Genomic DNA, 14389 nt, shown 5'->3' with positions numbered 1-14389 from the left:
CTCTAATGAATTTATGGAATTGTCTCTTTATAAGCACGATCCCTTGTTAGATTGTTGTATAGTGATTAGTGACACTCTTTTAGATAATGTTCACCTTTAAAAGTGGAAAATGGTTCTTAAATCTTTCTAAATTTTTAGTTTATATTAGTAACCTAATGATTAATGTTGTGATTATAATATAAGATCATTATGTTTAATGTAAAGTTAGTAAGTTTCTTGTATTTATCATGTTATTCTTATGATAAAAGCAGAGGATGTTGAAGGCATTGATCTTTACCTCTTCACACTTTAGTTCTATTATAATTTTAGATGGTCGTAGGTATTATCCTCCTTAACTTGATGGATTGGAGTGGTCTATCCTCATCAATATATGTCAAAGTCAATATCTTTTATTGTTATATTTTTGTTTTCTAATGTGGCACCCATCTTATGAATGGTATATTCTCATCAACATATATGGCGCCCATCCTATGAGTGGTCTCATCAATATATGTCACAGTCAATTAATTGTTATAGTTTTTTTCTAACGTGGTACCCATCCTATGGATGTGAAATTATTCTAACCTTGGAATTGTGTCTTTGTTTTCTAGTATTTCTTGATGTATTTAATGTACATCAAGCACACATGCACATGCATATGTGAATGTACACATATAATGTTGTATTTTATAATATTATTGATAAGATTAATATCACTTTAGAAAAAAAATGAGTCTTTCTTGATTAAAGAAGCTTTGATAGTCTTGTATAAAAAAGGGATACAGAGAACATGAGACATAGATAATGCCACCTTTCTATGTGGTGATCTTAAATTGCAAAGTTTTATCGTTGTATGGAGGTGAACCACTTACTACATGTATGCTCCATCTCTACTCCTCACTCTCCTTAGTGGTGAAAGAAGTAATACTCTATCTTTAAAGGACAACCGATTGGGCTCTTGTTAATAGTTAACTTGAATGTTAGAAAAGTTGGAAGGTAGAAAGTTCTAATCTCAACGAGATTGAGAAATTTATGTTACCATGTAATTGCTACTTTGACTGGGTATGGGCCATGTCTCATGACCGTCACATTGTCTAATATACCATATAGACCACAATGGTTTATCATTTTGGAATAATTGTGTTGTGTAACTTACAATGCTATTGTTAATGCACTTACTCAATGTTTTTTTTCTATTTACACTAGTTTTTATGCCCATTCACCAAGAGTTGCCATTTTTTTTCATATGCTATTGTTGATGCACTTACACTAGTTTTTATGCCCATTCACCATGCCCATTCACCAAAAGTTGCCATTCTTCTTTTAGTATTCAATGCTACACACTCATTCTTGTATAGAAGCAACCTCAACTTGCGAAATGGATGTTCCTCCTTTAAAAGGAATGGGCTCCCTATAAATTGTGCTCCTTTATATAAAGATTTATGTGTTTTGTAGGTTCTATACGTGTTTGGCAAGACCCTTTGAACTATTGTCTTTAACTCTACCTTAGTCTACATGCTCTTGAAGGCCTTGGTACAATGGCGCACCAAAATAAAGCCAATCATATGGCATTATATGAGAGTTTTTGAATATATATAATGGAACCCTAAACCCCCTCTACTCTTTCTCAAAATCTAGACCTTTACTCTTTCTACATGTATGATGAATCTTGAAACTCCCTCTACTTTTTTTGAAGTTCTAGACCTCTACTTTTTTTTTGAAGCTCTAGACCTCTACTTTTTTCAAACTTTAGACCTCTACTTTAAAAAAAAAAGCTCCATTTTTCTTCTTATTGCCCTTTCTAAAGAAATCCAAGGTATTGTAAAAATGAGCTTTCTCTCTCTCTCTCTCTCTCTCTCTCTCTCTCTCTCTCACACACACACACACACACACAGGCCCTTACCCCTCCAAAGAAGTTTTTTTTTTCAAACTTTTTTTCAGGGTTTTCTATTGGTCGTACAATGGCCTTTTTTATATGAGGTTTGTTTGGTCCAAATGTTAGGCCTTATCACAAATGTTGAGCCTTATCACCACATCACATCATTCTTTTAGGCCAAGGAACGCCATCAAACTTGTCATTGTATCTACTTGTACATCTTTTTAAACAACTTCTAGATATACAAGCTATTAGCTCCTAATTTATAGGGTTAAAGTAGATTATGTTTCAAACTTGAGATAAGTCATAGAAACAAAGCTAACATCCAAATGTACTAGGTCAAATCAGTAAATTATATTGAAAAAAGTGACATTATGACATACTCATCAAACTATCACGACCATTATAAAAGAAAATTGCATTCATAATATATGTAGGCTTGACATTATCAAGATCACACATGAACTTTCACGATGGATCTAATTTTGTCTTCTACACGTTCCTTCATTGTATAGGTTTCACCTGTGATGTAGACATATAATGTGATACATTCATTGCCATTTTCAATAGTGTGTACAAGAAGGTTGCTCCGATTATATGCCTAATGTAAAACTACTAATGCATGTATGCTTAGTCATAAAAATAATTAATACTCAAGCCTTTTTAAATCATCTTCTAGAGCTTGTAAATCATTAACACTAACATTGTGACGATAAGCCATGACAAATTGAGATTATAGAAGGTACGCAAATATTAATGATTTGCACATCACTATAGCACTTTAGAAAGATCTTGTCCCAATCCAAATACTTATTTATTAGTTTGCCAAGTGTAACAAAAGTCATTTTCATATCATGTGTAGGTGAAACTTTTACCTTGTTGAAATGTATGAAGTCCTCCCTCACATTTATCTTTCAATGAAGAAACAAGGATATTCTTTTCCACCAACCAAATTGGAGACATTTAATCCCAAAAGAAATAAACCTTGTTTTCCATCTTCTTTGGACTTCTTCTAGACTTTGTCACTTGGCTTTAAAGTCTTTTAATTTCTTGAGTACGAGTTTGATTCACATTCTCACCTTCTTAAATGCTTGTTAAACAAGCAAGGATCAATTTTGTTTTCTTCAATGAAGCAATACCCTAAATTCATTAAATCAACTATTTGTACAAACTTTCCCAACTTTAATACTTTTGTACTTTATTGATTTTTATAATACATGTTCATCTAAACTAAGGTTTTATACAATAAGGGTTAAAAGGTTAGTGTCAAAGCTACCTTTTTGTGAAAGCCTAAAACTAAGGTTGAAAAATAAATTTCAAATCTCAAAAGGTAAGAATTGGAATTGAGGTAGGTAGTCTTGTTTATTGGTTCCCTTTTTATGTAACTCTTTCTAGGTGGAGATGCATACTGTTGTAGCTAGGGTTATATATATATGTACGTGTGTGTGTGTGCTTGTCTCCCTCCCTCTCTCTCTCTCTCTCTCTCTCTCTCTGAGAGAGAGAGAGAGAGAGAGAGAGAGGGATGTGCACGCATGTATCTACATGCACATGCATACACACATGAACCATACAAGTGGTATACGTTAGGATTTGTACGTGATATTACATAGGCTATCACCTAGAGGTTTAGAGGTTGTGATACAAGGCTTAAAGTTATCGTTTTTTACACAAGCAAACAAAGATATGTAGATAACTAAAAAAACTTGAAGGGTACCAAAGAAGCTTGCAAGAGATATGTAGTCCTTATAAAATTATCATTTTTTACACAAGAGAACAAAGATATATAGCCCTTAGATAATAATAAAAATTGAAGGGTACCAAAGAAGCTTGCAAGGGATTTAAAATATTTGGTAATATGGGATTTCTACTTGCACAACCATGGCTTACATCCATGTAAAACTCACGAAGAAGAAAAACCATTGAAAGTTGATTATTTTCTTCTTGGTTTGTATACTTAACCATTTTCCTCTCTATGGATAGTAATGGTCACTTTACTTAAGAAAAGTTTTATGTAAATATTAGTAGTATTATGGAGGCTTTAAGATATGCTCCTTATTCTTCTTTTCCACCATCCCCCCTCCTTCTCCTTCTTCCTGTTCTGTAGGAGGTACAAGTTGTTCAAAAGTCAAAATGTCTTAAGCCATAGATTTGTTCTCTTCTTTGCCTACACATTTAAGTTTCCTTAGAGAAGGATACCCCTTGTTGTGGAATGAGCATGGCTATTCTTAATCTTTGTTCTCCTCTTGCAGGTAACATATCTGCATTTATGGATTCCATTGGGATGCTCTAAATGAAAGGTGCAAATGTACAAGTGATATCTCTTCTATTGGATAATGTAAAAGGAGAAGAAAAAAATATGACTTATAATAAGGGGCGTCCCTTAAATCTAGTAAGGAGGCGTTTACTATGTGGACCAAAAACAGAACAAATCCATGGCTAAAAGATGCTACTAGCTTTCTACCAACCCATATGTTGAGTAGGAGAAGGCCAAGTTCATAATTCCAAATGCCAATTCCCCAACCACTCAAATCTAAGGCCCGAGATTACAAGGATCAAAGACACTTTTTAGAGTTGTTTTCTTAGTAATGAAATAGGGGAGCTCTTAACTTTCCTGCTGGTCACAGCTTGTATATTCGAGGGGTTGAACTGTTGGGATTTTGTGCTGTATTCAGTTTTATTTCTATAAAAGTTTTATTTCTATAAATATAAATATAAATATATTCCCAAAAGAAAAGATAATCAGGGGAGCGGGTTTATCCGAGCCTACTCAAGAAGTATTTTCTACATTTTTCATCATTATCATTATTTTGTTGATGTCATGGTATGCATGGTTGTAGCCATCCCGTGGGGCTGCCTCTATCTACACACGCTTGCGGACAACACGTACGTGTCAAGACAATCCTATTCCTCCATGGGGACGCCTAAGACCCAAATGCTTTTGTAGTATGTACCCACCTTTTTGACTTCGCCTACTCTCCTGGCCCTCGTTGCCTCCCAACTCCCAAGGTTTTGTTGCAAAGTCGACAATCTCCCCTGATTTGTTTACCGTTCAAGAGTCTCATCAAAGTCTGCCATTATCTCGTCTTCTTCTGCCGCAGAACACGAACAAAGGGTTGAAAAGATGGGTTACAAGATAATTAGGGTTACAATTCACAGCGCTGATGCAGCACAAATCACAGAGATTATTAGGTTCTAAGCCACTACAAGCTACACTCTGTATGTTTTTGTGGGTTTTAAGTTACACAGAGTATTGGGTTTTAAGTTACACAGAGTATTGGCTTCCAAGCTGTACATATGTTTCTTGAGTTGAATTCACATCAGAGAATTTGGGTTCTAAAATTATATGCACCTGTTTGATATAAGTCAAGCAATCAGCACATGGAGGGTCTTGCAGGTGGCTTTGAGGCCTTCTTAGAGCAATTTCAAATGGATTTTGCATCCTCCCCCGCATCATCAGATCACAGTTCATCTACTAACCATGTAAGCTCTCATCCTTCTGTGCCTCGATCTCAATCTCACTCTCAGACTACGTATAAGGGCTATGCACCATCGCCCACATGTTCTGGGTTTGTTGAAGTCTCTCGTAGCTTTGGAAAGGCTCCCAATTTTGGCTCAGATATTGACAATATTGTTGAAAAGCCTTCACGGCGAGGAACCCATAGAAGAGCGCAGTCAGAGATTGCGTTCAGGCTGCCTGATCAGCTCATGTTTAATCACGAGCTTGGTTTGGACAGTGGTGACCTCACCACCGTCTCAGATGAAACCGGGGAGGACCTGTTGTCTGCTTATCTGGAAATGGATAATTCTACTCCAACTGAAGGATTAGGGCTTTCTGCCACAAACTTTGGCCACCGCCATGCCCGGAGTGCCTCCATTGATGATGTTCTCATTGAATTTGATACTACAAGGAGTAAGTCTGATGGGAGAGGAGGGAACTATGCATCTTCACATTCTCGACCACCACGCCATCGTCACAGCATGTCTATGGATGGGTCCGCATCCATTACAGAGGATTTGTTGATGGGTGATTCAGAATTTCTTGAAACAAAGAAAGCCATGGACTCAGACCATCTGGCTGAGCTTTCACTAGTAGACCCAAGACGAGCTAAGAGGTTGTTGGTGCTATACCTGTGTTCCTTAAACAAACTATGTTTGATTGGATTTTGAGAACCAACTCTCCATGTTTCTCTAACTAATAATTTACAAAATTGTGTATGTCTTCCAAGGATTCTAGCAAATCGGCAGTCCGCTGCACGCTCCAAAGAGCGCAAGTTGCGATATATTGCAGAGTTGGAGCAGAAAATACACACACTTCAAACAGAGGCCAAGTCACTTTCAGCTCAAGTATCTATCTTTCAAGTGAGTATACTCCTACTTATGGTAACTGTTTCAACCTCTTGGATATGATTCTTACGTGTTTTGCTAGGGGTCCTTTGCTCATTAACTCTCCAAGTAAAAATAAGAAAAGTCCTGGAAACAGATCAGCCTGTCATTGGTTAGAGATCATTGTGATATGTGATGACACGTAATCATGTCAAGTCAATACACTGTGTGTGTGACACCCCTATGAGTATGCAGGGCACAACTGGACTTCAGATAGCAGCTGACAGGTGGAGTGGACAGCACGAAGGACATGTGGTAATGCCATGTGGTGGTGATGATGTGGCAGAAAAGACGTGGCATTGGTGACGTCGAAGTTGGGTACAACTGGCTTACAATAGTACCACTAGCCAACTAGGAGAATTGGTGCATATATATACGTGGGTAGCCAAATCATCATATTCACCTGCTTTCCTTAGTGTCGGACTTCACAGAGTGTTTCTCTATAGGCAAAGTGCTAGCTAGGATTGTACAGTAGGTCATAGGGCTGTGATTTGACATCTTCATTCTTAGCCACATCTTGTACTTGAATTTCAGTTGTATTCTAGAAGTTGGCACCCTCTTAAAGGCAGTATTTTCACCATATCCAAGCTTGCTAGAGTGTTTTCCAAGCTTCCAAGAGTGTTTCTAGGTCATATTCACTCTCCTACTTACTCCCAATGGCTCAAATTGAGCAGCCCTTTTATTTGCTGTAATTTCTGGTATTTGGGCTGAAAACCCTAATTTCTGCCTTCCTTTCTCAAGTTTTTCCTAAATGGTGAATTTGGACATGTTCCTGGATTCATCTAGGTATATATATAGGTAAGACCTTGATTCCCAGCAATCTCCCGAAGTGATTACCTCATACTATATCCAAGATAAATCTAGGCTCATGGTTTCTCATGCCAGTTTTCCTGGTCAAGAATAAATTAACAGACTAGTTATGGGATCCAAAGGGTAGTGTGCACACAGGATCAGGTCATAGATTCACAACACATAACAACACACAATACAGTCGAAAACAACACAAACTTGGACTTTTAAAAGCCCATTCATCATTACAATCGTTTGCTTCCTTTGTGGAAAGCTCTGTCTTCTCAATGACTTTTTGTGGAAGCTGTATTTTTCATTGTGGTTGTTTTTCCCACAATGTTTGCATTGCATGTCTTCTTCGAGTAACAATCCTTCTCTGCATGGATGTTCCTACCACAACGGGTGTAACTATTTGGCCCTCCTAGCTCTTTTCACATGATGGAACCCGTGCCTGGACCTTGGACAGGCAGATAAAAGCATGGGAACAAGGACCATGAAGTTGGCACATGGAAAAGCACGAGTTTTGGTAAACAAAAAAGCAGGGAAAAGCAAAAAGTCAAATTGAGTTGACTGCGAGCTAGGGGCATCACTGGTAAGAGGAGATTGAGCCGAACCAAAAAGGGGCATCATTGGCAAGAGGAGACTGAGCCGAACCAAAAAGCTAAAAGCTGCTTTTTCAAAAAGTAGCTCTAAGGCCAAAAAGCAAGGCCCTAGAGCCAGAAGAGCAAAGCACAAGAACTTTGGGAAAAGCTAGCCATACTTGAGTAATATTTTATTATTCAAAGTCAAAAGAGGAAAGCAAAGCAAAAAGCAGGCTTTCTTCAAGTATAAAAGAAGCATCAAACCTCTCCAAGATCATCATCGTTGTTGAAGGGTGTACGAAGTTCTTCACCATCATCAAGGAGTAATCATCATCGTGGAAGATAAGAGCTCATCATCGATGTGTGTGATTTCTTCAATGCCACCCGCCGATTGTCAGCCACCATCCTTCTGTGCTATACAGTACTGCCAGCGCCGGCCAGCCTCAGCCGCCTGCACCGCCAACGCCGGTCCTCAGCGCCTTTGCGTTGCCTGCACCAGTGTGCTGCCACCATCGACAGCTGTTGCCGCCTTTTACCAGCCGCTGCCACCGCCTGCTGCCCCTCTCTCCTGTTCAGTGCTGCTGCAGCCGCCGCCCTCCACCAGAACCGCCTGGCTGCTGTCCGTACAGGTGTGCCACTGCCAGCTGCTTTGTCTAGAGCCGACAACTGCTGTTGCAGCCACCTACCCAGTGCCGGCTGCAGTCTTTGCCATTAAGCACCGCTAGCTGCTGAGGTTGCGCCACCTGGCTGATGCTTCCTAAATTGCTGCTTGCAGACAGCACTACTGTTGTGGTTGCTTGCACCTTCTGAACAGCACCGCCACTTGCTGCTGGAACACTTGTGTGCCTGTGTGCCACTTGCCACTTGCCTGATGGACAGACCACCGCTGCTGGTTATCGCTGCCGTCTGCAACTGAACCGGCTACCGTACTGTTGAAACATCTCCACTTAGCTGCTATCATCGGATATCTGTGCCATTCAGCTATGTGGATCAAACCTGGATAATACACCTTTGTTCAATCCTTCTTGTGGATTGCTTCTACTACGGTTTGGGCTGCGGGATTACAGCTGAACACTCTATATTACGTTATCTTCACGAAATCCCCTGTGTACTTTATCTACAAGCTTGGATTTGGACTTGGATCTAGATTTGGATTTGGATTTGGACTTGGACTTGGACTTGGACTTGGATTTGGATTTGGATTTTGGATATTGGAATTGGTACTAGCCCGGTGAGAGATTCTTGTGGGTCATCCCCGTGGTGTGCTCGGCATCAGAAATCTCGTGCCTCGACTTCGACATCGACTTGGGTTCTTACATCGTCATATTGTTTTTTGCTTTTGTTTTCATTGATGTATTGATCCTGGTTTGTGAGCCCGTGGATTGTTCATGAATAAATTCTTGAAAGGGGCGGGGCTTGTTCCCTGCTTAGTGTGTGTGTACTTTGCAAAGTTTCCTTCTCCCTCTCCCTCTCCCTGTCTCTATCTTCTTTCTCTATATTTCTATCTCTTGGATACGTGGTTGAATCTGTCAGGGTACGCCCCACTAGGCTTACAGTGGTATCAGAGCAGGATTTCTTCTAAGAAATCTTTCTTGGGGTGACAGAACCATGTCAGGGCCTAATGAAGGGAACAACTATGAGGCCGATCCAGGACTTCAGGATAGGAACCGGGGCCGTCGATCCATTACTCATGAGATCAAAAGAGTATCATGACTTCCAGCAATTCAGGTACTTTCTCAGAGATGAAGAATTTCTCGCTTGGAGAGCCAACAGGGAACAGGGCCAAAAAAGGGCTCAAATGTTTGAAGATTTCATCAAAGATAGAGCCACTGAAGCCGAAGGAGTTGAAGCTGCCAAAGCCTATCTTCGGTCCAAAGGAGTCACCATTGCAGAAGGATCTAGAGTCACCAAGTCTGCTTCTCATGGGAGAGACAGGAAGGTCACCCCTAGGCCTACTCTATGGATGTAGCCTCTTCGGGTCAAGTAAGACAAAGGAAGGCAATGGAGCCTTCAACAACCGGCAAAGTTGACTTCAAGCCGGGAGAGAAGAGCGTCAAGTTCGATGCTTTTTATGGAAAGCGGGACACTCAAAAAGCTTTATCTTTTGTCAAGCAATTCGATGCTATTTTTGGAGGAGAGGACTTCTCCGAAAAGTTCAAACTTCGTATGGTTCGCATGCACTTGAAGGATGCCGCCTTGAATTGGTTTGGCTAAAAGTGGTACAAGAAGGAACCGAGCCAAAGACATGGACCAACTTCAAGACTATGTTCAACAAGAAGTTTCTACCCACAAATTTTGAAGTAGATGTGCAGAAAGAATGGGATGAGATAAAACAGAAAGTCGGTGAGAATGTGGCAACTTATCTCAACAACTTTTTAGCTGCTTCATTGAAGTTTACTTCATGTACTCCTATTCCACCACTAATAAAATGCTATTCCACCGCTAATGGAAATGCGAAAGTTTGTGAATGGACTACAACCAAAATCAGCCCCTGATTCAGCATACAGTCCAGCGTTTTTTGCATGTGAACCAGCCGTACAGTCAACCTGTGTTTCTGTCCACCAGCAGCAGCCGTACACCTCTGTGTTTCTGTCCAGCAGCAGTACAGCCTGCGTTTCAGTCCTACAGCCTCGGTTTTCAGTCTTGCATCAGTTCTACAGCAGTACCCTGCCTCCTGTGCATCATCCATACATGCAACAGTCATCTGGTGAAGGTAACACAGCATTCATAAGCATTTACAGCATTCTAACATATCTTAGAACAGTCCACCATCTCCTTTTCTCAGCCTCAGGTGCGCAGCCCTTCCTCATGCCCTTTGGAAGAGTGCATAGGCTCGAGATCAGTTCATCGAGGTGTTTCTGCAGCTGTGTACAGTTCAGCCAATCTCCGATCCTCCGAGATCTTGCGTTTGTCTTATCTACAGTCCACAGTCATTCTCTCTAAAGAAATAAAGCAAATACTATCTCGTTATCGGGATAGGGGGCCCTTCAGTGGGTAATTCGGGACCCAATCTGGTGTACAGTTCTCATATATCTCTCTCTCATCTCTTTAAAGTTTGAAGTATTGAAATGGATTGCTAAACTCACGAAACTCAGGATACAGAAGACGGTGTGAGCAGTTGTGTGACAGGATCTTCCAATACAAAGACTTCTGCTGCATATCACAACACTAAAACTGAAAAGTGAAAGCTAAGATCTTAGACTCTGAGATTATACAAGATGAAAAATCTAGATCCTAGGTATAGGGTACAATAAGTGATGTGATATGGGAGAGCGGAATAAAAACAGTCAAGCAACCCTGTATGCCTAGTCTTCTGTGAGGATGAGGCCGTTTGATGGCAGGCCAGAATTTCTTGAATGTGGGGCTGATGAGGCCGGGGTCCGACGACACGAGGGTGTCTAGCTCTTTGGAGTGTGCGTGCCTGATTTCATGTGATTCCCATGGGCTTGCTGTGAGAGGGCATGGTATAGGCTCCCTATCCACTGTGGTGGGCTTTGGTGCCTCCCTATCCACTCCTCTAGGCTGGAAAAAACTGGTGATGGTAAGCTGAGCGTAGGAGTGTTAGGGGCGAGGATCTCTAAGTAGTGACTCTGTGTGTCGGCTGCAGTCCAATAGAAAGAGTCTAGGGCACCTCTGATCTGGGTACTCCATGAATATAGAGTGAAATCTCCTGCTGATCTCATAGTAGACTGGACACTGGCAAACGTAGTGCTCCTCCGACACAACCCCTATCTGACAGAGTCTACATGCTCCTCCGACACAACCCCCATCTGACAGAGTCTACATGTCGTGTCGTCTTTGGGTATCCGCTCAGCTCTGCGAGGCTCTATCCTCAGTCTATGGGATGATACTCTAAGCTGGCCAATGGCTATCCTCAAAGCATGGGACATGAAGACATCGAGATAACCTGGTCTTTGTATGAAACCATCTGCTGTGAATCTAATGAAATGATCTTTGTAGTACAGCATCTTGGTAGGCTATGGGCCTACCAGTGTGAATCTATGTGTTACATGTCTAGACCCAGTAAATCGTATCGGATCACTTGGTTCCTGTCCTCATGTGCAAGCTTAATGTATGGGGAATTTGGATCATACTGAAATGGAGGGAGCCTGTCCATCTCATCTGTAGTCCATGTGCCTGAAACCAAGTGAGTACTGTGCCATACCAGGATGAATGCACTCCTCTGGCTGCTATCGGCTTGTGATGACTGTAGTGCAAGTCAGGGCTCAGGGGAGTCGAAGTGGATCCATCTCCCTCACCCTCTGTATATAAGGGACTCTGTGGAATAGGGCCTCCGTCAACATAGGAGCCACAGCAAACTCTGCCTGGATGATCTGGTGGGGGTTAGATGGTTTGCTGCGTATCATCCGTGATAACATCATGATTTGAGGACACTCCTATGTGCTGCCAATCTGCTGGGGATAAATCTGGTGCCCAGAAGGGAGCTGCATACATAAGTGCCAAGGTGACTAGGGTGTCAAAAAGCCAACCTTTTGTCCTCGGCTCCTGAAAATGCACCTGGAAACACTTCCTCTCCTATAGAGCTAGAGCTGCATATCCTCTGGTGAGTATCCTCTGCTGCCTGTCTCATAGAGAAGCATGGACTAGAGAGAGAGAGCGTGAGAGAGAGAGAGAGAGAGAGAGAGAGAGATCTTTAACAAGCATTTCTTGTGTTGTAGAGGGATACAAAAGGTCTTTCGACACAGAATAGTGAGCTTAAATTACGATTGCAGGCCATGGAACAGCAAGCACAGCTTCGTGATGGTGAGCTGTAACTTTTCATTCAATCTTTGTCTTAAGACTTAAGTAAGCCATGGTTTGACGCTCTGCTGCAGGTCTAGACAGACTTCATCTGTAATATTTTGTAGTATATTCTCTCTTATTCAAATCTCAGCTTCTCCTTACTAAGATTTAAGCTTTTATAGACTTGGTATCTTACGCAAGAGAAACTCCCTTTTACTCCCTTAATACTGATGGAACTAACATAATGAGATTCCAAGATCGTCACCTGCCTTGAGTTATTTCTTTTTGTCCCCTAAGTAAGGTACTTACTTGATGGAATGATCCATTTTAATATGCTCGCACACAAAAAAAAACTCATCCTATGTCTACCTTGGTGTCACTTTCAGTGGCCCATGCTTCACCATGGTTCACTGAAATGTCCTATTTGTTCTACATGTTTTTTTTTTCCATGTTTGTATGTCAACCGAAAGTTTACAGTCAAAAAATAAAAGTGTCTTGTGCATTAATGCTAGAAACACACACAAATTACTGCACAGAGTAATTTTTGTGCATTAGAAAATATTTGTTCTACGTGTTTTTTTTTCCATGTTTGTATGTCAACCGAAAGTTTACAGTCAAAAAATAAAAGTGTCTCGTGCATTAATGCTAGAAACACACACAAATTACTGCACAGAGTAATTTTTGTGCATTAGTGCTAAACACACAAAAATTACTGTATATATATATATATTGTGCTCCCCTCCTCCAGTGGCTGATCTTAGAATTTGTTTGTCATATGGGTGCAACGATGAAATGCAGAAATTTAGGTAGAAGAACGCAGAAAGAGATGGCGTTTTTGTGTTGCTAACTGAATTAATGCTGTGCAAGAAATTTGTGTTTTGGAGAAGTACCGAACTGTTATTCCTTTTATTTGATGATGACAGCTCTCAATGAGACTTTGAAGGGAGAGGTAGAGTGGTTGAAATCGGCGGCGACTGTTCAAATGAATCCTGGAAACGGACATGCTTTTACTGTTGATGCTCATCATCAACAAGCAATTAAACAACCCTTTCTCCAAATGCCACCTCATGTGCAATCACAACTCTCCGTTCAAATGCAGCAAACACAGGCCACGCATAGCAACAGCATTAATCTGCCACCTTTTCAGCCAGCAGCTCCATCAGAATTTTCTCAACATAACCCTTTTGGTTAGCCAGCAATGCATGTCATTGACACTTAAAAAAATGTGTTTGGATTCAAGCCAATCAGTGTTTGCAGAGGCCAGGTCTTCTTGTAAGTGTCACCATTGGCAGTGATGTCAACCCTGTCATATCTCTATGTAAATAAGTCTGTGGGCCTTGAAGACTTCTCTCATAATACCCAAATCTTAATATTTTAACATAATCTGGAAGGTTCTGTCTGGTGCCAAGAAAAGCCTCTTTTGATTTGTAAGAACAGTTTAGGCACCACGCGGGTATAAGAGCAGTGACAGTGTCGTGTGTACAAGTTTCCACGTTGTTGGTTAGGTTTGTAAAGCTGTTGTGAAGATCCATCAAGCCCTGAAGAAACTCAAGCTGCAGATATATGTGTAAAGTATCTCAGTGTACAATCCTTTCTTGATATACTAAGCAATACAGAGGCCGCTATGAGTGTCTTCAGTCAAAATTACTGTGGGGATGTAAATTTTCAGAGCTTGTCATTTAACTTTTGCTCGTCTTGTAGGCAAATTTTTTTCCCAGTGGCAACTTTTTCATTTGTCGAATTTTGTACTTTTTAATGCCTTGTTTTTCTTGCTTTCACTCCCATTGGGGAGCAGGGTGAGGTGTACTCAAAGGAGGCAGCTGAACAGCTGCTCCCGATATTGTGATGGGTGGAGAACTGGGGAGATTCTCCTAATATTCAGTAGTGCAAACATTCTGTGATATATGAGAGAGAATGGTACAATTGAGAACACGTGTGTGTGCGCGTGCATGTCTGTCTGTGTATGAGAGAGAGTGAGAGCGCACAATGCTTGTACTTAGGCCATTTTGATCTCAATGGGTTCGGGTTCTAAATGCGT

General features: G+C 40.9%; 1 protein-coding gene across 1 annotated transcript; it reads left to right on the top strand.

The window, feature by feature from the left end:
* The first annotated feature begins 4890 nt into the window (after nt 1–4890).
* LOC147611536 (transcription factor RF2b-like) lies at nt 4891–13995 on the top strand. The gene is made up of 4 exons (XM_086784644.1): nt 4891–5967; nt 6082–6214; nt 12288–12372; nt 13275–13995. The coding sequence occupies exons 1-4, from the start codon at nt 5234–5236 to the stop codon at nt 13541–13543; spliced, it is 1221 nt and encodes a 406-aa protein (XP_086640770.1). The 5' UTR covers nt 4891–5233; the 3' UTR covers nt 13544–13995.
* Nucleotides 13996–14389: the final 394 nt, after the last annotated feature.

Source organism: Cibotium barometz, chromosome 47, assembly GCF_041138505.1.
Source record: "Cibotium barometz isolate CiBa-2024 chromosome 47, ASM4113850v1, whole genome shotgun sequence".
NCBI classification, from domain to species: domain Eukaryota; kingdom Viridiplantae; phylum Streptophyta; class Polypodiopsida; order Cyatheales; family Cibotiaceae; genus Cibotium; species Cibotium barometz.
The sequence above is the reverse complement of the archived record's forward strand: the minus strand, read 5'-3'. Positions and strand labels throughout refer to the sequence as shown.